Source organism: Kogia breviceps, chromosome 1 (assembly GCF_026419965.1).
Source record: "Kogia breviceps isolate mKogBre1 chromosome 1, mKogBre1 haplotype 1, whole genome shotgun sequence".
In the NCBI taxonomy this organism is placed as follows: domain Eukaryota; kingdom Metazoa; phylum Chordata; class Mammalia; order Artiodactyla; family Physeteridae; genus Kogia; species Kogia breviceps.
In genome coordinates, this window is record NC_081310.1 from 86,119,840 (window position 1) to 86,147,198 (window position 27,359).

At 37.4% G+C, this 27,359-nt stretch overlaps 1 protein-coding gene across 9 annotated transcripts in view; it reads right to left on the bottom strand.

Moving 5' to 3' along the window:
- The window catches only part of ASH1L (ASH1 like histone lysine methyltransferase), a 207,335-nt gene that overhangs the window by 43,957 nt on the left and 136,019 nt on the right, over positions 1 to 27,359 (bottom strand). For all 9 annotated transcript variants that reach the window (XM_067037683.1, XM_067037687.1, XM_067037648.1 and 6 more), the window contains 2 exons: positions 17,120 to 17,214; positions 373 to 446 (listed from right to left, as the gene is read on the bottom strand). In XM_067037683.1, the coding sequence (XP_066893784.1) occupies positions 373 to 446; positions 17,120 to 17,214 (169 nt within the window). The remainder of the gene's footprint in view (positions 1 to 372; positions 447 to 17,119; positions 17,215 to 27,359) is intronic.

The following is a 27,359-nucleotide window of genomic DNA, read 5'->3' on the forward strand; positions in this document are numbered from 1 at the left end:
GGGAAGGAGCCAACAAAAATAAAGCTTGAAATTTCTTAGCACTGCTGGCAGTACATCTAAATTCCCTTGAGACCTGCATCAAACAGGATTCTTACAGAACAGAATCTTTGCCACCAAAATAAAAGTCCAGAATAATAACAGAAGGTTTCCTAAGGAAGCAGGAACTTAATGCTATTTTGAAGTATGAGTAAAGGCAAAGAGGTCACATTAAATATGGATGCAAATTCATTTTTCTTAGTCTCTAACCTTCACAGGGACACTTCTCTATACTTCCTAAGATGAGAGCATAACAAGGAGGCAGAGAAAAGGACTTGCACCCCCCTTTCCCCCATTTACCACTTATGAATGAAACATGGTAAGATACGCTCATACCTGATTATGTTTCCACTGCCAAAGGATGTCATAGGGAAGCTGAAAATCAATTCTCTTTTGCCTTAGGTATTTTCCTGAAACAAAAAAATACTATCAATTTCAATATCTAATTTATACAATGGGTCAAATAGCCACAAGATTTAATATGCAGTGACTAAAAAAATAAAGATTTAATTTTTAATTTTATGAATTTTCCATCACTAATTCTTAAGTTTAGCTACTCTTTTCCACTGTGCACCATTTGGTATAAGCTAAAGATGTTTTAATAGTAGCTTATATAAAACAACTAGCATAGCAAATTTACTACCAAAAATAGGTCATTATGAAGCAAACTAAATACTAAGAATTGTTCAATCGTTAAAATTATTAACCAGAGCATCTGTCATCTACTCTCCTTCATTATGTACATAACCTTAGGTTGACTATAAAAAGAAGTATAAGAGTTTTCTAAAATAGGCAACCCTGAATTTATATAACTCGAGTATTTACATGCAAATTTATGATCTGTTAACATATTTTCCTACCTATTGAAATACTACTACTTTTTTTTTTTTTTTTGGCGGTACGCGGGCCTCTCACTGTTGTGGAGCACAGGCTCCGGACGTGCAGGTTCAGCGGCTATGGATCACGGGCCTAGCCGCTCCGCTGCATGTGGGATCCTCCCGGACTGGGGCATGAACCCATGTCCCCTGCATCGGCAGGAGGACTCTCAACCACTGCGCCACCAGGGAAGCCCACTATTACTTTTAAAAGCCAATTTTAGAGCCCCTTTCTACCTTAAAGAGGTCCTTTCAATTTCTTTACTCTGTATCTTTCTGTTAGTGAAGGACTATAATGCTCAACTCATTTCTTGCAGGACTTAGACTTTTCCTTGTTATCTGGATTTTTGCCCTATCATGGTCTCCAGACCAGCAGTTCTCAAAGTGTGCTCTGCTTACCCCAAGGGATCTAGGAGGTCAAAGCTATTTTAATAACACTCTATAAGATATTATATGCATTTTTGTTGTGCTGACATTTGTACTAATGGAGTAAAAGAATGGTGGGTAAAACTGCAGTTTTAGTATGAATCAAGGCAAGTGGCACAAAACTGTACTAGAATGAAACTAGTAGAAATGAACTATGCCAGCATCATCTAAGAATGCTCTTAATAAAGTAGTAAAAATATTAAATCTTGACCCACAAACCAAAATCTTTATTCTGCATGACACAATGGAAGTATGCAAAAAGCACTTCTGCTGCACACTGAGGTATGATGGTTATCTTAAGGGAATGCACTTGTGCAAATATTTGAATGGTGAGCTGAACTAGTTGCTTTTTTCATGGAACACCATTTTTACTTAAATGAACTGACAGACAATGGTTATTCTAACCTAGGAACTGAAAGTCAAGTGAACTTGTTACTTCAAGAAACCCAACTGAAAATATGTTTCCAATGACAAAATTTAAGTTTGAGTGAACACTGGAATTTTGGAAAACTTGTGTCCATTAACTACCATGAGATTTTCAGTTTTTTAATACTTGTTTTTCTCATGAAATAAGTGGCAATTAACAAATGTGAATTGTTTTGGATACATACAGAAAATGGAAGAGCAATATAATACAGTGAATTAATATTTTTCAATGACCAATGCAGGAAGTGATAAAATCATACATGGGTAAAAAATCCATTTAAATTGCAAGAGAGACCAATGGATTTTAATACTCCATTGATTTCATACTCCAACACTGCAGTGCTAAGGAACTATTACATTTATTAATTTATTTTGCTGCAGTATCAAAGAATATCTACAATTATCTGAAATTATTAAAATCTTCCTCTCTTTTACAACTTTTTACCTATGTGAGGTCAGATTTCTTCATGTATTTAAACCAGAATAACATCACAACAGATAGAAGGCAAAAATAGATGCAGCTGTCCTATACTTAAGCCAGACATTAAGGAGATTCACAAAAATGTAAAATAAAGTCACATTTCTCATTAAAAAAATTTGGGGGGAAAGTTATTACCACATCCAGACTAAAATGAAAGCATAATAAAGTTGCCCTCAAAAAAAAGGGGGGCTGTGTTATTTTTCATAAAAATGTGATTTGTTACATGCAATGAGTTTATTCATTTGACAAATCTGATGATACAGCAGCATGGATTACAGGTATATCTAAGGGGAAATAACTTATGGAGGTAGGGTAATATAACAAGTTTCTGTCTGGGGTTACATCTGGTAGAAGACTGGAGTCCACCTGTTGATAGGGAACCAAAGCTGAATGAATAACTACAAAGTCTGTAATGAAAAAGTGTAAACAACTTAAAGGTTTATCAACAAGGAAGTAAACTTTGGTACATTTAAATAATGAATATGCAGCTATTAAAACGAAATGAGGTATATACTTACTCATATGAAAACATATTCTCCAAGTTGCAGAATAGTATTATAGCAAGGGCTGATTTTTAAAAATACTTAAAAAAAAAACCATTAGGGCTTCCCTGGTGGCGCAGTGGTTGAGAGTCTGCCTGCCGATGCAGGGCACACGGGTTCGTGGCCCGGTCCGGGAAGATCCCACATGCCACGGAGCGGCTGGGCCCGTGAGCCATGTCTGCTGAGCCTGTGTGTCCAGAGCCTGTGCTCCGCAACAGCAGAGGCCACAACAGTGAGAGGCCTGCGTACCACAAAAAAACCCCACAAAAACAACAACACATTAAATAGCTATATATGGTGGGGGCTGTCTAGGAAAGGGCATGAGGGAACTTTCCGGGGTGATGATAATGTTCTTGAGAAGGGTCTGGGTTACAGAGATGTATGAAAATTTAAAAAAACTGAGCAAAAGTACATTTAAGATTTGTGCATTTTATTTTTTAAAAATTATATAACCTAACTAGCTATTGATGTTACTCTGAGAAGATTGATTGATTTATAATTTTTAAAATTAATTAATTAATTATATTTTAGGCTACGTTGGTTCTTTGTTGCTGCACGCGGGCCCTTCTCTGGTTGCGGCGAGCGGGGGCTACTCTTCATTGAGGTGCACAGGCTTCTCACTGTGGTGGTTTCTCTTGTTGCGGAGCACGGGCTCTAGGTGTGAGGGCTTCAGTAGTTGTGGCTCACGGGTGCTAGAGTGCAGGTTCAATAGTTGTGGTGCACGGGCTTAGTAGCTCTGCGGTATGTGGGATCTTCCCGGACCAGAGCTCGAACCCGTGTTCCCTGCATTGGCAGGCGGATTCTTTTCTTTTTTATTCACATACATTTTTAATTGTAGACTTCTTTTTATGCTTCTATGAGATCTTAGGAACAGAATTTCTCATCATTTTAAAAAACTTTTCTTACTAGAAGAATTATACGTTTGCTACAGAAAACAAGCAAATAACAGAGGACAAAAAAAGACTCTTAAGTCATCATGTTGCACCTATATTTTGTAATTTACCTTTTCCATTTAAATATCATAACGCACCTTTCATTCTAACAGATGCTCTCTTATATATAATGGTTACAGGAAATAGATGTACCCATAATTTACTTTTTGGTACAATGTTTGCAGAGTTCACTATTACAAACAGCACTCTGATAAACACCTTTGTTGCTAAATGTCTATGGGTCAGTTTTCATTACCTTGTTAGGATAAATTCCAGAATTGCTGTGTTGTAGGGCAAACAGATTTTAAAGATTTGTTGATACATACTGCCTTTTTGCACAGTGTAGGGAATCTCGAATACAAGAAGATTCTTCTCAACCATTGAAGAAGTTTTTCCTGGAAATGAATGAATTTTTCCTTTCTCGGCAATCTTCTTTATTGCTGTGCAGAATGTGTTCAGAGCACTGTCTCCAACATCCTTGAATATCTCATTCTTTCCATAACAGATGCTTTTCTTCTGGATTGGATTAAGAGTTCCTCAGTTGCAGATACTAATGTCTCTCGATTTTTTTTCCCTATGCCTGATGAAAAAGGGGAAACTTTGGGAGAAGATCCAGTCACTGACTTTATTGAGGGATGAATGTGATGCAGAAACAGAACGGCCAAAGATGGCTGCCAGTGAAGGGAACGTTCCACCTATGATCCCTGTAAATCTTCAAGAGATGGTCAGGGTGGTTTTCCATTGTGCAAACTCTTCACTTGTTAGTTGTTTCCTCATTTTGCCATGATGCTGGTCTTGGAGAGGGCAGGAGGATTCTTAACGACTGAGCCACCAGGGAAGCCCTATTTTATTTTATTTTTAAAATTACATAACCTAACTAGCTATTGATGTTACTCTGAGAAGACTGATTGATTGATTGATTGATGCATGCATGCTGCACTGGGTCTTCACTGCTGTGCCCAGGCTTTCTCTAGTTGTGGTGAGTGGGGGCTACTCTTTGTTGCAGTGCGTGGGCTTCTCATTGCGGTGGCTTCTCTTGTTGTGGAGCACGGGCTCTAGGCGCATGGGCTTCTGTAGTTGTGGTGCGTGGGCTCAGTAGTTGTGGCTCGCAGGCTCTAGAGCACAGGCTCAGTAGTTGTAGCGCATACGTTTAGTTGCTTCGTGGCATGTGGGATCTTCCTGGACCAGGGCTCAAACCCGTGTCCACTGCACTGGCAGGTGGATTCTTAACCGCTGCACCATCAGAGAAGCCCTGTGCGTTTTACTGATGGAAAATTCACCTCAAAAGAAAAACCCTATAAGCAAATACTGAGATCTTGATTCTGATATGATGAAATATTTATGGGGGAAGTATATCAATGCCTGCAATTTACTTAGCAGCAGCATGTCCAAAAATAGGATGGAATAAAAGATGGATAAATATATGATAAATCAGTCAAATATTAATGAAAAAATCTAGGTGATGGGATATTTTGTGTTTAGTTTTTCCAAACTTCTGTATGCTGAAAAATTTCATAATAAAGTGTTGGAAAAACCTGCTATATGTATATAGGAAAAAGTTTGAAAGGGTGTATGCTAAACTATTATATTTCCGGGAAGGGGAACTTTACCTTTTAATTCACATCTTTCTACATTAAAAGGAATATTTATGAGTATGTACTATTTCTAACAACAATAAAATAAATATAATTTTTTAAAAAGTCAAAATTGCTTCTCAGAAGACAGGACTCAACACTGCTAATTATGAGAGAAATGCAAATCAAGACTACAATGAGATATCACCTCACATGGTCAGAATGGCCATCATCAAAAAATCTACAAACAATAAATGCTGGAGAGGGCGTGGAGAAAAGGGAACCCTCCCACACTGTTGGTGGGAATGTAAATTGGTACAGCCACTATGAACAGTGTGGAGGTTCCTTAAGAAAACTAAAAATAGAGCTACCATATGATCCAGCAGTCCCACTCCTGGGCATATATCTGGTGAAAAAAAACATGGTTTGAAAGGATACACGCACCCCAATGTTCACTGCAGCACTGTTTACAGTAGCTGACACATGAAAGCAACCTAAATGTCCATCGACAGATGAATGGATAAAGAAGATGTGGTACATATGTATAATGGAATATTAGTCATTAAAAAGAATAATGCCACTTGCAGCAACATGGATGGACCTGGAGATTATCATACTAAGTGAAGTGAGTCAGACAGAGAAAGAGAAATATCATATGATATCGCTTACATGCAGAATCTAAAAAAAAAAAAAAAAAACCAATACAAATGAACTTACTTACAAAACAGAAACAGACTCAAAAACTCAGAGAGTAAACTTACGGTTACCAGGGGAGAAGCATGGAGGGGAGGGATAGATTGGGAATTTGGGATTGACATGTACACACTGCTATATTTAAAATAGATAACCAAAAAGGACCTACTGTTAAAAAAAAAAAAAGACAAGGACTTGAGTAGACATTTCAGTAAAGAAGATATACAAATGGCCAGTAAGTACATAAAGAGATGCTCAACATCACTAATCATTAGGAAAATGAAAATCAAAACCACAACAAGATTCTGCTTCACACCTGTTAGGATGGCTATTATGGAAAAAAACAGAAAATGACAAGTATTACCAAGGATGTGGAGAAACTGAACTCTTAAGATTTGCTGGTGGGGACGCAAAATGGTATAGTCTGTAGATGTACCATATGATAAAGCAATTACACTTCTGGGTACACACATAAAAGAAGTGAAAGTGGGGGTCCTCAACAGAGAATTCTGTAAGCCAATGTTTAGAGCAGTATTATTCACAATTGCAGAGAAGTGAAAACATTAGAAATTGTCCATTGACAGATGAATGGATAAACAAAATGTGTGCGTATGCATACATACACACAAAGGAATACTATCCACCATTAAAAAGAAATGAAATTCTCATATATGCTGCAAAATGGAAGAACCTTATGTTAACATAAAAACATTATGTTAAGTGAAATCAGGAAGACACAAAAGGACAAATATTTTAAGATCTCGCCTATATGAGGTACCTAAAATATTCAAATCATAGAGCTAGAAAGAACAGTGGTTTTCAGAGGCTGTGGGAAGGGGAGAATAGGAAATTGTTATTTAATGGGTACAGAGTTTCAGTTTGGGATGATGAAAAAGTTCTAGAAATGCACAGGGGTGATGGTTGCACAACAGCATGAATGTACTTAGTGACACTGAACCTTATACTTAAAAATGGTCAAAATGCAAAATTTAAGTTATGCATATTTTACCTCAAGTTAAAATTAATAATGTAATATACCAAAACCACTGTGTGCTTTAAAATGGGTGAATTGTGCCTCAATAAGCTGTTAAAAAAAGTACAACTGTGTTAAAATTTTTTGCTTCATCCATTAAACAATTACTTAGAAGACTCAAAAGGAGAAGGAAAGCCTATTGTAAATGCCCATATTTTTGCTTACTGTATTCTTTCTGCATTCCTGATGTTCCAAGGTTCCTTCTTTTATTTCTTTCTGTTTAGAGAACTTCCTTTACCCATAGGATAGATTTGCTGGCAATAAACCTAAGAATCCTTTGCTCCTCTCAATTCCTGAAAGAAGGGTATTTTCATTGGGTATAGGATTCTGGTTTGACAGTTCTTCATTCAGTACTTGAAAAATGTGCCACTTACATGAATTCTCAGACGTGAAATCCACTGTCATTTGATTTGTTTTACCCCTATGGATATGGAGTCATTTCTCTCTCATTGTTTTAAAATTGTTTTGTCTTTAGTATGCTGAAGTTTGATCATGTGTCTCAGCATGGATTTCTTTGACTATACCCTGTTCCGGGTTTGCTCATCTTCTTGTATCAGAAGGTTTATGTCTTCTGCCAAATTTGGTAAGTTTTCAAGCCATTATTTACTCAAGTACTTTTTTTAATCTCTACCTTCTTTCTTTTCTCCTTCCAGGACACCAAGAACATAAATATTAGCTCTTTTGTTATGGTCCCATAGCCTCTGTTTTTTTTTTTTTTTAATGTCTATTTTCTCTTTTGTTCAGATTGGGTAATACTCGTAACACTCCATCACCTAGTTCACTGATTCTTTCCTGTATATCTTTCATTCTGCTATTGAGTCTATCCCTGAGCTTTTAATTTCAGCTACTGCATCTTTCAATTCTAAAAATTATGTTTGCTTTTCCCTATTTTTCATTTCCTTGCCAAGGCTTTCTATCTTTTTTTGTTTTAAGCATGTTTATAACTGCTTGTTGAAGTGTTTTTAAAAAATCATAACTGCTGTAAAATCTTTGTCAGCTAATTCTAATATCTTGGTGTTGGCATACATTGATGCCTTTTAAAATTCAGTTTGAGATCTCCCAGGTTCTTGGTATGACACGATTTTCAATTCAAACCTAGACATTTTTGTATTATGTTATGAGATTTGGGGATTTTATATACACCTCCTGCCCCTAAACATGCATAGCCTACCCCATTATCAACATCTTCCACCAGAGCTGTACATTTGTTAACAACTGAAGAACATATACTGACATATCATTATCACTCAAAGTCCATAGTTTACATTAGTATCTTAGCATTGCATATTCTATGGCTTTGGACAAATGTATAATGATATGTATTCACCATTAAGGTATCATAATGAATAGTTTCATTGCCCTATAAATCCTCTGCGCTCTGTAGATTCATCCTTCCTTCCCCTCAAATCACTGGCAATCACTGATCTTATTAATGCCTCCACAGTTTTGCCTTCTAGAATGTCATTTAGTGGGAATCACACAGTATGTAGCCTTTTCAGATTGGCTTCTTTCATTCAGTACTATGAATTTAAAATTCTTCAATGTCTTTCCATGGCTTGATAGCTATTTCTTTTCAGTGCTGAATAATATTCCACTGGCTGGATGTACCACAGTTTATCCATTCACTTACTGAAAGACGTCTTGGTTGCTTTCAAGTTTTGGCAATTATGAATAAAGCTACTTTAAACATCTGTGTGCAGGTTACTGCAGACTTAAGTTTTCAACTTCTTTGGGTAAATACCAAGGAGTTCAATTGTTGGATTGTATGGTAGGAGTATGTTTAGTTTTTTAATACTTTTTATTTTTGGTGGTACACAAGCCTCTCACTGTTGTGGGCTCTCCCATCGCGGAGCACAGGCTCCGGACGCGCAGGTTCAGCAGCCATGGCTCACGGGCGCAGCTGCCCTGCAGCATGTGGGATCTTCCTGGACTGGGGCACGAACCCGTGTCCCCTGCATTGGCAGGTGGACTCTCAACCACTGCGCCACCAGGGAAGCCCTACGATTGATTTTTATATACTGATATTTTTTCCCCAATAGCCTTGCTACTAGTTGTAGTAACTTTTTAGTGAATCTCTTTGGATTTTCTACATACACAATCATGTTATTTGCAAACAGAAAGTTTTACTTTTTCCTTCCTCATCTTTATGACTTTTATTCATCTTCTTGCCTTACTGCACTGGTAGAACATCCAGAATAATGCTGAAAAGAAGTAAATAGAGTGAACATTTTTACCTTCTTTCCAATTTTAGAAGGAAGCATTCAATATCCTATCATTAAGTATGATCTGCTTTTTATTCAATATAACACTAAGGAAATTCCTTTCTAGTTCTAAGAGTTTATAATCAATTTTGTTCTGTAGTTGTTTTTTTCAACTAAAGTCTTTGTCAGGTTTTCTATCAGGGTTACACTAAGCTTATGAAATGAGTTGGGAATTGTTTCTCCACTACTTTCACAAAGTGTTTGTGTTAAGACTGGTGTTATTTGTTTCTCAAATATATATAAGAATTCACAAGGGAAAACCGTTTAGTTCTGGAATTTTTTTTTTTTTTTTGGCTGCATTGGGTGTTTGTTGCTTTGCTTGGGCTTTCTCTAGTTTGGAGAGTGGGGGCTACTCTTCCTTGCAGTACGCAGGCTTCTCATTGCAGTGGCTTCTCCTGTTGCACAGCACAGGCTTTAGGCACACAGGCTTCAGTAGTTGTGGCACGCAGGCTCAGGAGTTGTGGTTTGTGGGCTCTAGAGCGCAGGCTCAGTAGTTGTGGTGTGCAGGCTTAGCTGCTCCGCGGCATGTGAGATCTTCCTGGACCAGGGCTTGAACCCATGTACCCTACATTGGCAGGCAGATTCTTAACCACTGCACCACCAGGGAAGCCCCAGTTCTGGAATTTTTCATGTGAAAGATTTAGTAAGGAACTCAATTTGTTTAAACAATTATAGGATATTCAGATGTTTAATTTCATTTATAAATTGTATTTTATAAGGAATTTGCCCATTTCATATATTGTTAAATGTACCGGAGTAAAGTTATTTATATTATTAGCCTCTTAATGACTGTAGGACCATTATTATGGATACCAGTAAACTGTGTTACCTCTTCCTTTGTCTTGATCAGTGCAGTGAGAGGTTATTAATTTTGTTGCTGTTTTCAAACCTTTGTTCCCTTATTGTCTGTTTAATATTTTACTGATTTCTGTTCATTATTATCTACCAGTTTTCTAGAAATAGTGGGATGGCTTTACTCTTCTCACTGACATTGAGTACGGTCAGTCCTCCATATCTGTGGGGTTCTAAGCATCTGTGGATTCAACCAAACTTGGATCAAAAATAAATTTTAAAAAAATTCCAGAAAATTCCCAAAAGCAAAACTTGAATTTGCCCAGTGCTGGTAACTATATACACAGCATTATAAGTAATCTAGAGATGATTAAATGTCTACAGGAGGATGTGTGTAGGTTATATGCAAATACTATACCATTTTATATAAGGGACTTGAACATCCTTGGATTTTAATATCTGAGGAGGCTCCTGGAACCAATACCCCACGGATACAGAGGGACAACTTTACTTGGTCACAGTAAACCAAGGAGAGGGGGTATCCACTCTGTGTTAATTATTTCAAAATAAATATCATTTAATCCTCACAACTCAGGTTGGAAACAGTCTCAATATATAGGTGAAGATGCTGAGATGTAGAGTAGATAATTAACTTGTTCAAGATCACCTAGCTACAAGAGTGTGAAATAAAAAGAGGAGTCTCTTGTGTTTGAGTCCAAGGTGTGTCGAGGGTCCCCAAGACCACCTTCAGGTCTGGTGACTCACAGGACTCAGCATACAGTCAGACTCATGGCTATACTTTAGTATAGCAAAAAGACACAAAGCAAAATCCATAAAGAGAAAAAATACATTGGGCAAAATCTGGAGGAAACCAGGCACAAGTTTATAAAAGTTCTCTCCCAGTAGAGTCATGCAAGATGCAATCTTTGGCAATGTACTGTGACAATACGTGTAAAATGTTGGCTATGAAGAGAGCTCATTAGAAACTCAGCACCCAAGGTTTTAATTGTTGGCTGGTCATTTAGGTACCCTTTGCCTAGGATGTACCAAAATTCCATTCTCTTAGAATGAAACCAAGTGCTCAGCAGAAACCATACAGTTTATACATGGTAGGCACAGTAAGACTCTCTTACCATTTAGGGAAAGTTTTATAATAGAGGGAACTGTTTATTATTCAAGTTTCCAGATGCCAGCTAATGGTCTACCTTGTAAGCAGGACTTTCTAAGAATATAAGTCTTAGGTCTGCTATTTTAATTCTTTCCTGCACATAAGGCCTATGTTCTTTCCACTGTATCAGGAAAAGCAATCAAGATTTGGCCTAAGTCTGAATGACTTGTAGGGGCAAATGACAAAAGCTATGTTGAGAAGGATTCTGAATTCTTTTCTGAGGTCAGCAGAAAAGGGTATCACGATATATTTCACAACAACTGTCAAAGTAAAAAGGAGGAGGGCCTAGGTACTAAGTAATGGATTCTTGCTGACTGATAGTCTACTGAAAAAACAGCTTCAATTCAGTAATTACCAGTTATTGAATGATTACTGGCGTTAGGTACTATGCTAAGTATTTTACATGCATTATTTTATTTAATATTCATACTAATTTCTATTTTACACTAAAGAATTTGAGGCCTTGAGATGTGTCAAGTTGCCCAGGGTCACACAGCTAGTAATTGTTGGAGGTGAATTTGACTCAAGCCCTAACTAATGCCAGAAGCCAAATGTGAAAGCCTATGTCTTCACTTTTTTTGCTCTCATACTCCCCAGAAGATTTTTGAAAAACTATGAATCTCCTCATGCATTTTTAAATGTAAAGTTTAAACAGTTGCAAATGATGTAATATTTGGTTATAGCATTTAAAAATGATGAACCTGCATACCATAGGGATTTAATACTTATCACTATTCATTAAAAAAGGAATACTCCCTTCTTTAACATTTAGAAAATTAAATCATTTCTTTTTAATCCTTGAACATTATTTCTATTTCACTTATGCTGGGGAATTTTATCTTAATATTATATGTTTTTTATGCTTGAAATTCTTTTATTGAACAATCATCCTCCTACTCTAAAAAAAAGTGTTTAAATTAACATTAAAAGTAGCTGTGAACGTAAAGCTCAAAGCATTAAAATTTTTCTTTTGCATTGTATAATCACTGTAATTTTTATAAATATATGCCTGACCAAACCAATATAAATAATATATATTTTCAAAATTACAGCTTTATTGGGGCAAAATTCACATACCATAAAATTCAACTTTTTAAAATGTACTATTCAGTGTGTTTTAGTATATGGAGTGTGTAGCCATCACTACAGGATGGTTAATTTTATGTGTCAACTTGGCTGGGTCACAGTACCCAGATATTTGGTTAAACATGATTCTAGATGTGTTTGTCAAAGTATTTTTTAGATGAGATTAACATGCAAATCAAAAGATTCCAAGGAAAGCAGATTACTCTCCATAATGTGGGTAGAATTCATCCAATCAGCTGAAGGCCTCAAAAGAATAAAGACTGACCTCCACAGAGTGAATTCTGTCAGTAGACTGCCTTCAGACTCCTTGAGCTGCAAGATCAACTTTTTCCTGGGTCTCCATGCTGCCAGCCTACCCTGCAGATTTTGGACTTGTTAGCCTCCACAACTGCATAAGCCAAGTCCTTAAAATAAACCTTTCTCCCTATATATCTTATTGGTTGTTTCCTTAGAGACCTCTGACTAACATAATCAACATTATTTGGGAACATTTTCGTCATCCCCCAAAGAAACCTTGTACCCATTAGCAGTCACTCCACATTCTCCCCTACCTCCAGTCCCTGGAAACCATTCATCTACTCTGTGTTTCTATGTATTTGCCTATTCTGGACATTTCATATAAATGGAATCATAAAACACGTGGTGTTTTGTGACTGTCTTCTTTCACAAAGCATAATGTTTTCACGGTTCACCCATGTTGTCGCATGTCTCAGTACTTAATTTCTTGTTATTGCCCAATAACATTCCATTGTGCAGATATATCACATTTTGTTTACGCACAGCATGTGGGATTCCAGTTCCCTGACCAGGGATCATACACACCCTCCCCCTGCCCCAAGTGGAAGCGCAGAGTCCTAACCACTGGACCACTAGGGAAGTCCTTTGGATGTATGTTTTCAATTCTTTTGGGTATGTATCTAAGCAGCAGTATTGCTAGGTCTTATATTAAATCTGTGATTAACTTGTTGAGGAACTACTAAAATGTTTCCCAAAGAGGTTTACACCACTTCACATTCTTACCAGCAATGTATGAGGGTTCCAGTTTCCTCACACTGTCATTAATCCTTTAATTAAAGCCATCCCAGTGGGTGTGAAGTGATAATCTCATTATGGTTTTGATTTCCATTTCCCTAATGACTAATGATGTTGAGCATCTTTTCATGTGCTTATTTATTTATTTAATTTATTTATTTTTGGCTGTGTTGGGTCTTCGTTGCTGAACGCGGGCTTTCTCTAGTTGTGGTGAGCAGGGGCTACTCTTTATTGTGGTGCGTGGGCTTCTCATTGTAGGGCTTCTCTTGTTGCAGAGCACAGGCTCTAGGCACACGGGCTTCAGTAGTTGTGGCACGTGGGCTCAGTAGTTGTGGCTCGCGGGCTCTAGAGTGCAGGCTCAGTAGTTGTGGCGCATGGGCTTAGTTGCTCCGCGGCATGCGGGATCTTCCTGGACCAGGGCTCGAACCAGTGTTCCCTGCATTGGCAGGCAGATTCTTAACCACTGCACCACCAGGGAAGCCCTTCATGTGCTTATTGACCATTTCTATATCTTTTTTTGGAGAAAGATTAATTCAAATCATTTACTCATTGAAAAGATTCTGTTGTTTGTCTTTTTTTTTTTTTTTTTTTGTGGTACGCAGGCCTCTCACCCATGGCTCAAGGACCTAGCCGCTCCGCGGCATGTGGGATCCTCCCAGACCCGGGCATGAACCCGTGTCCCCTGCATTGGCAGGCGGACTCCCAACCACTGCACCACCAGGGAAGCCCTGTTGTTTATCTTTTTATTATTGAATTCTAACAGTTCTGTATATATATGGGTTTCTGGATACAAGTCTCTTATTTGATATATGATTTGAAAATGCTTCTCCCTTTCTGTGGGTTGTTTCAGCTTCTTGATGGTGTTCTTTGAAGCACAGAAGTTTTAAATATTGATGAAGTTCAATTTGTCTCTTTTTTGTTGTTGTACATGATTTTGGTGTCAGACATCTAAGAAATTATTACCTAATCCAAGGTCACAAAGATTTACTCTTATGCTTTCTTCTAAGAGTTTTATAATTTTAGCTTTTATATTTAGGTTGATGATCCATTTTGAGTTACTTTATCCTTTTGTATGTACATATCCAGCTATCACAGTAACCGTCTGTTGAAAAGACCATGCTTTCCTCATTGAACTGTTGTGGCACTGTTGTAAAAAATCAATTGACTAAAAATGTAAAGGTATAATATACAGTTTGATAAATGAGTATTTATCATAAAAAGTAAATTTTTTTGAAGTGCATTTCTCTAAAGAGATAAAGAAACCTGATTTCATTAAAAATTAAAAAATAAATGTTACCTTCCATTTATTGAATGACTCCATTGATGATAAGATGCATTATTATTTTATCTGTATAACTGTTTTATTCACATAACTAGTATCACAAAGACAGAGATGAACCTAGGTCTGGCTGACTCAAAGTCATGCTCTTTGTTTACATGATACTGGAAGTGACCTGTTTGAAACAGCTGACTGGTCTCCCTCCCTATCCTAATCATAAATTATTATCTGAACAACAAAACAGCACTGTCCAGAAAAAAAATTTTTATCCTGTAACAGCTGATGTTATGTCTCGTTTCACAGGAAAAAAGGCCCACTACTTGGATAGGTTTTTCCATTATTTACTTAATTTGCAGACCACTGAGTACAGATTAGTCTTAGTAAGAGACTAAAGTGGGGATTTAGAGAGAGAAAATCTTTATTTAAATTAAGGGATTTCCATTCTGGACCTCTTAACCACTATTCATGCCAGATATGTGACAGAAATATTGGCCTATCCATTATTCATCTCACCTCCCTTGGAATTAACTGACTCTATCACCCCCTTGAATAGTCAGCGCTTCTTTCCAAAATTTGAGTTATGAATTAGCCAATTTCCCATCCAGAGCAAAACCAGTGAGACCAAAATGGTCATGTTTTCCTTTACACAGAACTTTTAAAATTACCTCTTATTTTCAAAGCCTATTTATCATTAGCATGTTCTAGGAAATAGCTAAATCTGCTGAGAATCTTCTTCTACTGCTATGACCTCACTACTAAAAACAAAAGGCTCTTTCAAAAGAACTTTGGCACTAAGCCCAGAGAATACGGAACTTACTTTTACCTTTCTTAAGTAAGCAAAAGTACAGTTATCTAACTGAGAATAACCTTGTAATGCTATGTTGTACTTAAACTATTCTCTAGCCACCCAATACAGAATAATTAAAGCAAACAAATCTTTATTGCAGAACTTGTCTACCCCTGTTGCTTTAAATACATTGCTGGTGCTGGGCCCTCTGGGGAGAAAAAAGGAACTAGATAATCATAACACACAGAAAAGCCCCATAGTCAAGAGAGTCAAGAGAGTCATAGTTGAAGAGAACACTAGAAGCACCGGATCAGCATCACTACATAAGTAAGTTGTTCCTGGAAAAAAAAAAATCTCATCCTATATTCAATTATGTATTCTAATTTTTCCTTTTCTTTCATTGTATAACCAGTATTTGTTAAACTTCTATTATGTACGAAGCACGGGGAAATCAAAGGAGAATAAGAAAGACAAATGATCCTGTGCTCCTAGAGCTTATTATAATCTGGTGGAGGAGACATTACTAAATGAGTAAACAAGTACAGTAATTATAGATTATAGAAAGAAGTAAACAGGGTGCTGTGATACAGACTTGATATAGAGGGAGGAACCCTCTTTGGTAGGATAATCAGGAAAAAAGTTTTAAAGAAAATAATATTTAAGCTGGTACTGACACTTAGCTCATCCTCAAAGGATGAGAAGAAATCCACCATGGGAAGTTTGAAGAAGAGCTTTGCAGGCAATGATAGTAATAAGCATAATGATTTTTTGGTTGGAAAGAGTTTGGTATGGTCTAGAATCTGAAAGAAGGCCAGCATGGCACACAATACAGTGATTAAGGGAAATATGGGAAACAGAGGCAGAAAAATGAGGTAGTCAGGAACCAGATCATTCCCAAGATTTGGGGTAAGGAGTTTATAGTTTAATGGTGAGCCACTGAAAGGTTTTAAGTACGATTTAGTTTAAGTCATTTCCCTTTTTACTGTGTGGAGAGCAGATTGGAAGGGAGCAAGAATGGAAGTGGACAGATCTGTTAGAAGGCTATTGCAATGGCCTGAGCAAAAGATAATAGTGGCATGGACTTGAATAATGGCAATGGAATTTGAAGAGAAGTAGGATATATTTCAAGGATGAAAATAACAGAACTTGGAGATGGATTGGATGAGGCCAATCCAGGAAATCCAGGTTGTCTTCTAGGTACACTTTACTTACCTGATAAGCTCAATAGTATGATCCTGGAAGATATTATTATTGAAATGCTAAACAAAGACTTGAATTTTCTCCAAAAATAAATAGAGAGATAAATCTTGATCAATTTTCAAGCATATAAACAATCAGAAAAAGCAGTGGGTCCTTTTCCTTTGATTATTACATATCCACAAATCATCTCCCTTTGAAAACAGAAAACACTTGAAACTGAAGTCATGAATAGTTGGGTTTTCCTAGATGACTTACTTAGAGAATGAAATGTTACAGATATAGTGTTGTTTATTGAAACTCCAGTGGATAAGATTTACGTCATTTTGACCCCCAGACGGCAAAAGGGTTTGCAAAATTCTTCAGAATAACTATAATTAAATGGTAAAGACCTGACCTCACTGGAGATGTAGAAATAATAAGAACACAAAGACATTTCACCCAAACTCAAGAAATACCATTTATTCTCAGTAATATATTGTGTATATGGGGTACTCACCGACATGAATGGGGGCTGGGAATAATCCATATTCATGCTCTCCTGGAGTGTATTCCAGCTTCTCTTTCTTTAATTGGATCAATCGGCTCTTTGGGCTGTGATTAGAAAAGAATAGAAAACAGTGAGAGGAATGAAATTTCCTTTTGCGGTAAAATAGAAAAAAAAAAATCACTCTATTGAATATTTGTTTTAGTGGTGATCATTTTGTAATGTATAGAAATATCGAGTCACTATGTTGTACCTCTGGAACTATATTAATTATACTCAATTTAAGAGAATGCGATATTATTTTGAGTTAAAAGTCACCTTTATAAATATAATAAGGAATGAACTTGGCTTCACAGTAATTTATTCAAAAATACTGGGGGGCTTTAATTAATTACAAAATGTTTATGTAATCCAATTGAGCTATAGATAAGATTTCATAAAGTAGCAAAATTCCAAATTCACAATTTAGAGTGATAATTTTTTTAAAGTGTAGCTACAAAAGTATGTTATTTTTCTATAATTCTGATCCCAAACTAGTCATTTCATGTGACACTCATAAAAAAGGACAAAGAAAATTAATAATAACAAATGGTTTATGTGCATGAACTATTTCATGTGACTTGTTCTACATGTCAAAAAGAGTTGACTTATATACATATCTGGTTTGTAAATAAAATTGTGAATGGGGAAAAAAAGTATTCGTTTTAACAGTGGCTTAAATCTTAAACCCATTTTTTTGGGCGGGAGGGATACTAAGTATTTTCATATATTTTTAAATCTGAATTTCTGGAATTGCCTTTTAGGAATTATACATAAGATGCATTCTCCAATGCATCTCCAATGCACTAGCATTCTCCAACAGTTTTGCAGAAGGAACCTAAATTTCAGATCTGATCATAATGACTGCCTTATATTTGGTTAATGATTTATAGTTTATAATGTACTTTCACATATTATCATTTATGTCAATCCCGTGAAATAGGTAAGAAATGTTAACTCTAGTTTACAGATTTGAAAACTGATGCTCTCTCTACAAGGCTAACTGACTTGCTTTAATTTTTGTAGCTGGCAAGGAGATTCAAGATGAAAACCTTAGTTTCTTGCTAAACTCCTATTCATTTACTATTCTTTTTATTTTATTCCACCATGTCCCATCAGCTTTTACCTCTTCCACTCATCTTACTGGGTCTGTGTTCCTAATGTTTGTTATAAGATCAAAACCTGAAGAGATTTCACAGATACATAAAAGGAAGGGAAGAAAAGAAGGGAGGAAAAAGGAAATGAGAAAAAGAGGAGAGACTCATTCAGTCGACTCTGATTTTATTTTGGCTTAAAGTTCCAGTAAACAAAGCAAGGTGGATATATTTCTTTCATGAATTATGACATACTGCCTTTCAAAAAACAAGTCTAGTCTATTATATCTTGTAACAAGTAGGTATGTTAATACACACTTTGCAGATGAGAAAATTGAGACCCAAAGAAGTAAGTTATTTGTAGAACCTTTAGTTCTTATTTGAAGACTGGTTCTTTGTAGTGGATCATTCATTTATTTATTCAACAATTACTGAGCACTCATTAAGTCCAGGCCCTATTCCAAGTACTAAGAAACAGTGGGGAAAACGTTAGTTTACTTGGGTAGATATACAATAAGGAAATAAGAAAAACTAAGAAAATGAAAAAAAACCCAGAAAATAATAAATGCTAGGCAAATAATTAAAATGTGATGAATAGCAAGTAATTTGGGAAGGCTGTTCTAAGGAAGTGACATTAAGCTAAAATGTAAATGTTACTGATACTCAGGAGAGGATCTGGGAAATGGAGGAAGATCAGGCAGAGGAAATAGCTGGTTTAAAGACAAAAGTTTAAATGAGATTGGAGAATTAGAAGAAATGAAAGGAGGCTGAAGCAGTCCAGGTAAAGTTAGAAACTAAGTCATGTAAAAGTTTAAAGGCAGTGGTAAGTAGTTTGGGGGACAGTTACAAAGAAGGAAAGGAAAGATGCTAGACTGTTCTACTTATATCTAAAGACCACTTTTCTCAGTTTAAAAAAATGGCCCCCCAAAATGATTGTGAACACAAAGATGAATTTTTTAACCAACTAAAAACTGTATTTCTTCATCATCAAAGTCCAATAGATTAAGAAAACAACTGTGTATAGAACCAAGCACTCGGCATGAAAGAAAATTTGGTCTACACCTTACTAGATTCAAGACATATCCAAACTACTTCAAGAAATAACATAAAAGTTTTCATTTAGCTAACATAGGAATGGAAGCAAAACTGGTATTTTACCCTGGTGCCAACAGGGTAAGCAAGCATATAGGGGGCAGTAGTCGCAAAAGAAAATACCTGGCGCCCTGAGGTGAACAGACAAGCAAAACCACAAAAAAATTCAGGGTCACCTGCATAGTTTTATGCCCTCAAGTAAATGAAACCTTGAATATCTCCTATCAATTACCGACTAATTCCCTAAAAAACTCAAATTTATCCTTGATTTTGCAATGCTGATACTTAAGACGCATGACATCATTATGGATATGATAATCATGTGAGAAACTGTTTTCCTAGTTCTTAGCCAAGTCTGACTTTGGTTCTAATTTAGACATAACCATTTATTTCCCTGTTGGTTACAACAACATGGAAAGCTCTCTCATTGTTTTAAATACTCCATTCTGTGTGAGCTATGAGGAGTGGTATATTAAGAGAGAGAATTTGGTTGTCTCTGTCAGTTTGTCTTGGAGATTCTTTTTTTTTTTTTTTTTTTTTTTGCGATACGCGGGCCTCTCACTGTTGTGGCCTCTCCCGTTGCGGAGAACAGGCTCCAGACGCGCAGGCTCAGCGGCCATGGCTCACGGGCCCAGCCGCTCCGCGGCATGTGGGATCTTCCCAGACCGGGGCACGAACCCGTGACCCCTGCATCAGCAGGCGGATTCTCAACCACTGCGCCACCAGGGAAGCCCATGTCTTGGAGATTCTGAACATTCCTGGCATTTTCTGTGGTATTCATTTGTGTGCCACTATCAGTTCAAATCACAGGAGAAAATCTTTATACCTGTAAGAATGAAGAGTAGCCATTTCAGATACAAAATTGCCATAACTTACAGTAGGCTGGACAGTAAAAAAAAAAAAAAAAAAAAAAAAAGTTGCTGTGACAGGTGTTTACTCTGGCCTATGGTTGAAGTTGCAAAAATGAGACTACTAGTACTATATATAAGTGTGTAAATGAAAAAAACTCTTTTGCCTTTATTGTCAAAAGAAGTGGGCTTCCCTGGTGGTGCAGTAGTTGAGAATCTGCCTGCCAATTCAGGGGACACGGGTTTGAGCCCTGGTCTGGGAGGATCCCACATGCAACGGAGCAACTGGGCCAGTGAGCCATAATTACTGAGCCTGCGCTCTGCAACAACAGAGGTCGTGATAGTCAGAGGCCCGCACACCGCGATGAAGAGTGGCCCCCACTTGTCGCAACTGGAGAAAGGCCTCGTGCAGAAAAGGGGACCCAACACAGCCATAAATAAATAAATTAATTAATTTTTAAAAAATGCTGTCTTCTGTTAAAAAAAAAGTTAGTTTGCCTTTCACAATGTTCTATTTATAAATGTAACCAATTCAGTATTTGTGGTCAACTTTCTCTTTGGTAGATTATTAGTTTTAAAGATTTATCATTGGGATGGGAGGATATCTAATTAAAACAGGCAAATCCACCATCATATGGGAGAAAAATATATGATTATTTAAGGAAAAATATAAAAAGTTAGTGTTCCTAATAATCATTAATTGCTATTATGCAATTAATGCTATTATGTTTATCTTAAATATTGTCTACAGTCATTTCTTGGCTTTAGGTATTGACCATCTTATTTTCAAATCTTGTCAACTCTAATCTAGGCCCAAAACTCAACATAATAAAACTATTAAAATGTCTTTTATACTCAAACTATCTTAGAAGTTTCCCAGACAGCTGGTAAGTCACACCAAGGACTTACTCCCACACTTGGTTTTTTTAATTTATTTTTTTTGCCACACTGTGTGGCTTGCAGAACTTCCCTGACCAGTGATAGAAGCTTCACCCACTGCAGTGGCATTGTGGAATCTTAACCACTGGACCACCAGGGAAGTCCCTGACATTTTTTTTTTTTTTTTAAATAAAGTGAATGCTGTTTTTTTAAAAAAATTTATTTATTTTATTTTCGGCTGCATTGGGTCTTTGCTGCTGTGCATGGGCTTTTCTCTAGTTGTGACAAGCAGGGGCTACTCTTCTGTGCGGTGCACGGGCTTCTCACTGTGGTGGCTTCTCTTGTTGCGGAGCACAGGCTCTAGGTGTGTAGGCTTCAGTAGTTATGGCACATTGGCTCAGTAGTTATGGCTCAAGGGCCCTAGAGCACAGGCTCAGTAGTTGTGGCATACAGGCTTAGTTGCTCCGCGGTATGTGGGATCTTCTTGGACCAAGGCTCGAACCCGTGTCCCCTGCAATGGCAGGTGGATTCTTAACCATTGTGTCACCAGGGAAGTCCCACTGTGTACTTTTAAGACTGGAGAAAAGTACACTAATGTTCTTATACTTGATTGGAACAGTAACTGTCAAAAACTTTATCCTCTTTATCAAGAACTTTTTTTTTCTAGGTTTGAAATCCTTGTCAGTTAGTGACAATCATAACATACATTTTATTGGATGCATTAGAAGAGTATGGAGAATTGTCAGTGTCTTACCTTTCTATAATGTTTTCATTCTCTGAGCAATTTTTTGTTAAATCTTTATGACTAAGACTGCTGGAAGAAGTATCAAAAAACCCTCAGTAAATGATAATCTCAGTTATTTTTGACTAATGATACTAGTGGCAATAAGATTATGGGTACAGATTTCCCTGTACGTTATAACTCATAGCATCACCTTAAACAGATACTTGTTAGACTGTAAAAGGGACAGAGCTAGAACTTCCAGGAAATTTTTAACTAGGAAACAAATGATTTTGTGAAAGCAGACTGTTTAACTCAAGATCAGCAAAATAAGAATTACCTAGGACTATAAAATTGATTTAACTGTAGTAAATATTATACATTAATGAGTGTATAATAAAGACCTTTTCTTTCTTCTTAATCTTTCTATATAACCCTGAAGTTATTAGGTGATCACTGTACACACTGGAATTAAATACCTTTTAACTGGTATACTGTTCCAAAGCCTTAAATAAAGAAAAAAAAATCCTGTAAATGTTCTTAATATAAATTATAAGCCTACATGAGAACTTAATAAAATTTCTGTTTAAAAAAAAAGATACATGCTGATTGGTCTAACCTAAAAAACTGTTCACAATATTATATACACAGTCACACCTTACCTTATTTTACTGCACTTTGCAGGTACTGTGGTGTTTTTTTTTTAACAAATTGAAAGTATTGTGGCAACCCTGCTTGGAGCAAGTCTACAGTGCCATTTTTCCAAGGGCATTCCCCTTACTTCATGTCTCTGTGTCACATTTTGGTAATTCTCACAATATTTCAAACTTTTTCATTATTATTATGTTTGTTATGGTGATCTGTGATCATTGATGTTACTCTTTTAATTGTTTGGGGGAGCCTCAAACCATGCCCATCTAAGACGGTGAACTTAATAAATGCTGTATGTGCTCTGACTGCTCTACCAGCTACCCAATCCCCGCCCCCCATCTCCCATCCCCCCCACACAACGCCCTGTCTCTCTCCCTTTCCTCAGGCCTCCCTATCCCTTGAGACACAGCAATATTGAAATTAGGCCAACTAATAACCCTACAGTGGCCTCTAAGAGTTCAAGTGAAAGGAAGAGTCGCACGTCTCTCACTTTAAATCAAAAGCTAGAAATGATTAAGCTTAGTGAGGAAGGCAACACTTTAAGCCGAGACAGGCCAAAAGTTAGACCTCTTGTGCCAAACAGTTATTGAGCCAAGCTGTGAATGAAAAGGAAAAGTTCTTGAAGGAAATTAAAAGTGCTACTCCAGTGAACACACAAATGATAAGAAAGTGAAACAGCCCTATTGCTGACATGGAGAAAGTTTGAGTGGTCTGGATAGAAGGTCAAACCAGCCACAACATTCCCATAAGCCAAAGTCTAATCCAGAGCAAGGCCCTAACTCTCTTCAGTTCTGTGAAGGCTGAGAGATGTGAAGAACTTGCAGAAGAAAAATTTGAAGCTAGCAGAGGTTGGTTCATGAGGTTTAACATTGAAGTACAAGGTGAAGCAGCGAGTGCTGATGTACAAGCTACAGCAGGTTATCCAGAAGATCTAGCTAAGATCATTAATGAAGGTGGCTCCACTAAACAACAGATTTTCAATGTAGGTGAAATAGCTTTATACTGGAAGAAGATGCCATCTAGGACTTCATAGCTAGAGAGAATAAGTCAGTGCCTGGCTCAGAGGTTCAAAGGACAAGCTGACTCTCTCTTGTTAGAGGCTAATGCAGCCGGTGACTGTAAGTTGAAGCCAATGCTCATTTACCATTCCAAAAATCCTAGGGTCCTTTCAAATTATGCTAAATATACTCTGCCTCTGCTCTTTCAAATGGAACAGCAAAGCCTGGACGACAGCACATCTGTTGACGAAGCCCACTGTTGAGACCTACTGCTCAGGAAAAAAGATTCCTTTCAAAACATTACTGCTCATGGACAATGCACCTGGTCACCCAAGAGCTCTGATGGAGATGTACAACGAGATTAATGTTGTTTTCATGCCTGCTAGCACAACATCCACTCTGCAGCCCATGGATCAAGGAGTAATTTCCACATTCAAGTCTTATTATTTAAGAAATACATTTCATAAGGCTACAGCTGCCACAGATAATGATTCCTCTGATGGATCTGGGCAAAGGAAATTGAAAACCTTCTGGAAAAGATTCTAGATGCCATTAAGAACATTCGCGGTTCACGGGAGGAGGTCAAAATATCAACATTAACAGGAGTTTGGAAGTCGTTTCCAACCCTCATGGGTGACTTTGAGGGGTTCAAGACTTCAGTGTAGAAAGTAACTGCAGATGTGGTGGAAATAGCAAGAGAACTAGAAATAGAAGGGGAGCCTGAAGGTGAGACTGAACTGCTGCACTGTTGTGGTAAAATTTTCAAGGATGAGGAGTTGCTTCATATGGTTGAGCAAAGAAAGTGGCTTCTTGAGATGGAATCTACTCCTGGTGAAGACGCTGTGACGATTTTGTTGAAATGGCAACAAAAGATTTAGAATATTACATAAACTTAGTTGCTAAGGCAGTGACAGGGTTTGAGAGGATTGAGTCCAATTTTGAAAAAAGTTCTGTGGGTAAAATGCTATCAAAGATCATTGCACGAGAGAAAAAAAAAAAAAGTACTGCATGTTGCAGAGAAATCATTCATGAAAGGAGGAGTCAGAGATGCAGCAAACTGCACTGCTGCCTTGTCTTGAGAAACTGTCTCAGCCACCCCAGCCTTCAGCAACCACCACCCTGATCAGTCAGCAGCCATCAACATCGAGGCAAGGCCCTCTATCAGCAAAAAGATTATAAGTCGCTGAAGACTCAGATGATGGTTAGCACTTTTTGGCTATAAAGTATTTTTTAATTAAGGTATGTACATTGTTGTTTTAGACATAATGCTATTGCACACTTAATAGACTACAGTATAGTGTAAATATATCTTTCACATGCGCTGGGAAACCAAGACCTCCGTGTGACTCCTTTTCTTGCAATATTCACTTTATTGCAGTGGTCTGGTACTGAAGCTGCAGTGTCTCTGAGGTATGCCTGTGTACATATAATGTAAACTGCTTTTTATGCCCCTGTTTCGAAAAACCCATTTTCCTTCCTATGTGCAAAACACCCAGTTCTTCCCTACTGTGAGTTTCTTTCCTGTGTATCACCTTACTTTTACACAGAACACCTGACTTCTGACACTTCTGCTCATAAAATGTGTGGAAGTTTTTTACTACGTCAACCAATTCTCTTCACACCAGCTAGGTGTCCTAAAATTTAACTCAAGTCTAACACTACCTACCTGGAGACACTGTCAGATCCCACAGGTTAAGGGCTCAGTCTCACAAGACTGCCTCCACTCTACCTCAGATGTCAACTGAAAACAGTAAGTCCCCAATTTATCCACAACTTATGTCCTACAAATTGGAGGTTCCCATTACCCCCTCTCTCAGGTCTGATTAATTTGCTATAGCTGGTCACCAGTCACAGAACTCAGGGAAACACTTACTTACGTTTACCAGCTTATTAAAGGATATGATAAAGGATACAGGTGAATATCCAGATAGAAGAGATGCATAGGCAAAGTATGTGGGAAGAGGTGTAGAGCTTCCATTACCTCTCTGGGTGTGTCACTCTCCTTGTACCTCCAATTGTTCACCAACCTGGAAGATCTCTGAACTCTGTACTACTGGAATTTTATACAGGCTTTCTAACATAGGTATGATCAATTATTAACTCAAATTTCCAGGCCCTCTCCCTTTTCTGGAGGATGGCAGGATGGGGCTGAAAATTCCAAACTTCTAATCATGGTTTGGACTTTCTGATGACCAAGGGCCATCCAGGAGCCCACCCAGAGATGCCTTTTGAAAAAAAAAAAAAGATGCTCATAGAGCTCTTATCACTTAGGAATTTACAAGGGTTTTAGGAGCCTTGTGTCCGGGATAGAGTCAAAGACAAATATTAGAACAACAGACACTCCTACATTTTCCTATCCCTTAGGAAATTATAAGGATTTTAGGAGTCCTGTATCAGAACCTGGGGGCAAAGACCAACAAATACATTTTCTATTACCTAACGGTTTCCATGCTTTTTATGACCATGTAGTTATATTATGTAGGTTCAGTATGATATATAATTGGATAAACCAAATTTGTAACCATGAAAATCTTATTTAATTTTATATGACAAGATCACTAATAAGGACAAGATGTACACTTCATAAGCGTAAATGATACCTATACAGTCCTCTCAGGAAACTGGCCTGCTATTTATTCTATGGCTTATGGAATCCCATAGTTTAAAGGGAGTAAGAAATGTCACTCTTGGCAGGTCAGGAACACTGACAAACATGGGGATTTAGAGTAAGAGGATTTTCCTACAGGGACTTCCCTGGTGGTCCAGTGGTTAAGAATCTGCCTTCCAATTCAGGAGACACGGGTCTGATCCTTGGTCGGGGAACTAAGATCCCACATGCTGCGGGGCAACTAAGCCTGCACACCACACCTAGAAAACCCGTGTGCCACAACTACTGAGCCTGTGTGCTCTGGAGCCTGCACGCCGCAGCTAGACAGCCGGGGTGCCACAACTAGACAAGTCCGAGCGCCGCAACGAAGACCCAGCGCAGCCACATAAAATAAAACAAAATGAAATAAAATAAAATAAAATAGGACTTTCCTACAGTTATAGGTCTCCCATGTGAAATTTGATAGAGGAGAGTTGGAAGGTTCCTCATCTTTGTAGGTGAGTTGATAAGGGCAATAAAATACTTCTGACAGAAAAGTAAATTAAAACTTTTATAAAGGTTTCCAACCAGCAGCTGATTCTGAACCCTTAGAAAAATGTTGCTCTAGTTGCTATAATCATATTACAAGGAGATTTTTGTATGTTAATTAATATTATACTGTATATATCAATATATGTAAATACAATGGGCCTTATTTTACATCAAATTAATGATACTTAATCAGAAATCACTAAACAAATGTATGTGGTAAGAGATATACACCATGACCAAGTTGGATTCATTCCAGAGTCACAAGAATGGTTCAACATACTCAAATCAACCAATGTGATACACCACATCAACAAAAGAAAAGATAAAAACCACATGATCAACTCAATAGATGCAGAAAAAGCATTCAGTAAAGTTCAACACCCACTCATGATAAACACTCTTACCAAACTGGGTACAGAGGGAATATATCAACATAATAAAAGTTATTTATGACAATCTCAGAGTCAATATAATACTCAACAGTGAAAAGCTGAAAGCTTCCCACTAAAATCTGTAACAAGACAAGGAAGCCCACTCTTACCACTTCTCTTAACATAGTATTGGAAGTCTTAGCCACAGCAATCAGACAAGAAAAAGAAACAAAAGGTATTCAAATTGGTAAAATTGTCCTTAGATGCACATGACATGATACTATATACAGAAAATCCTAGGACTTCCCTGGTGATGCAGTGGTTAAGAATCCGCCTGCCAATGCGGGGGACACAGATTCGAGCCCTGATCTGGGAAGATCCCACATGCCGTGGAGCAACTAAGCCCATGTGCCACAACTA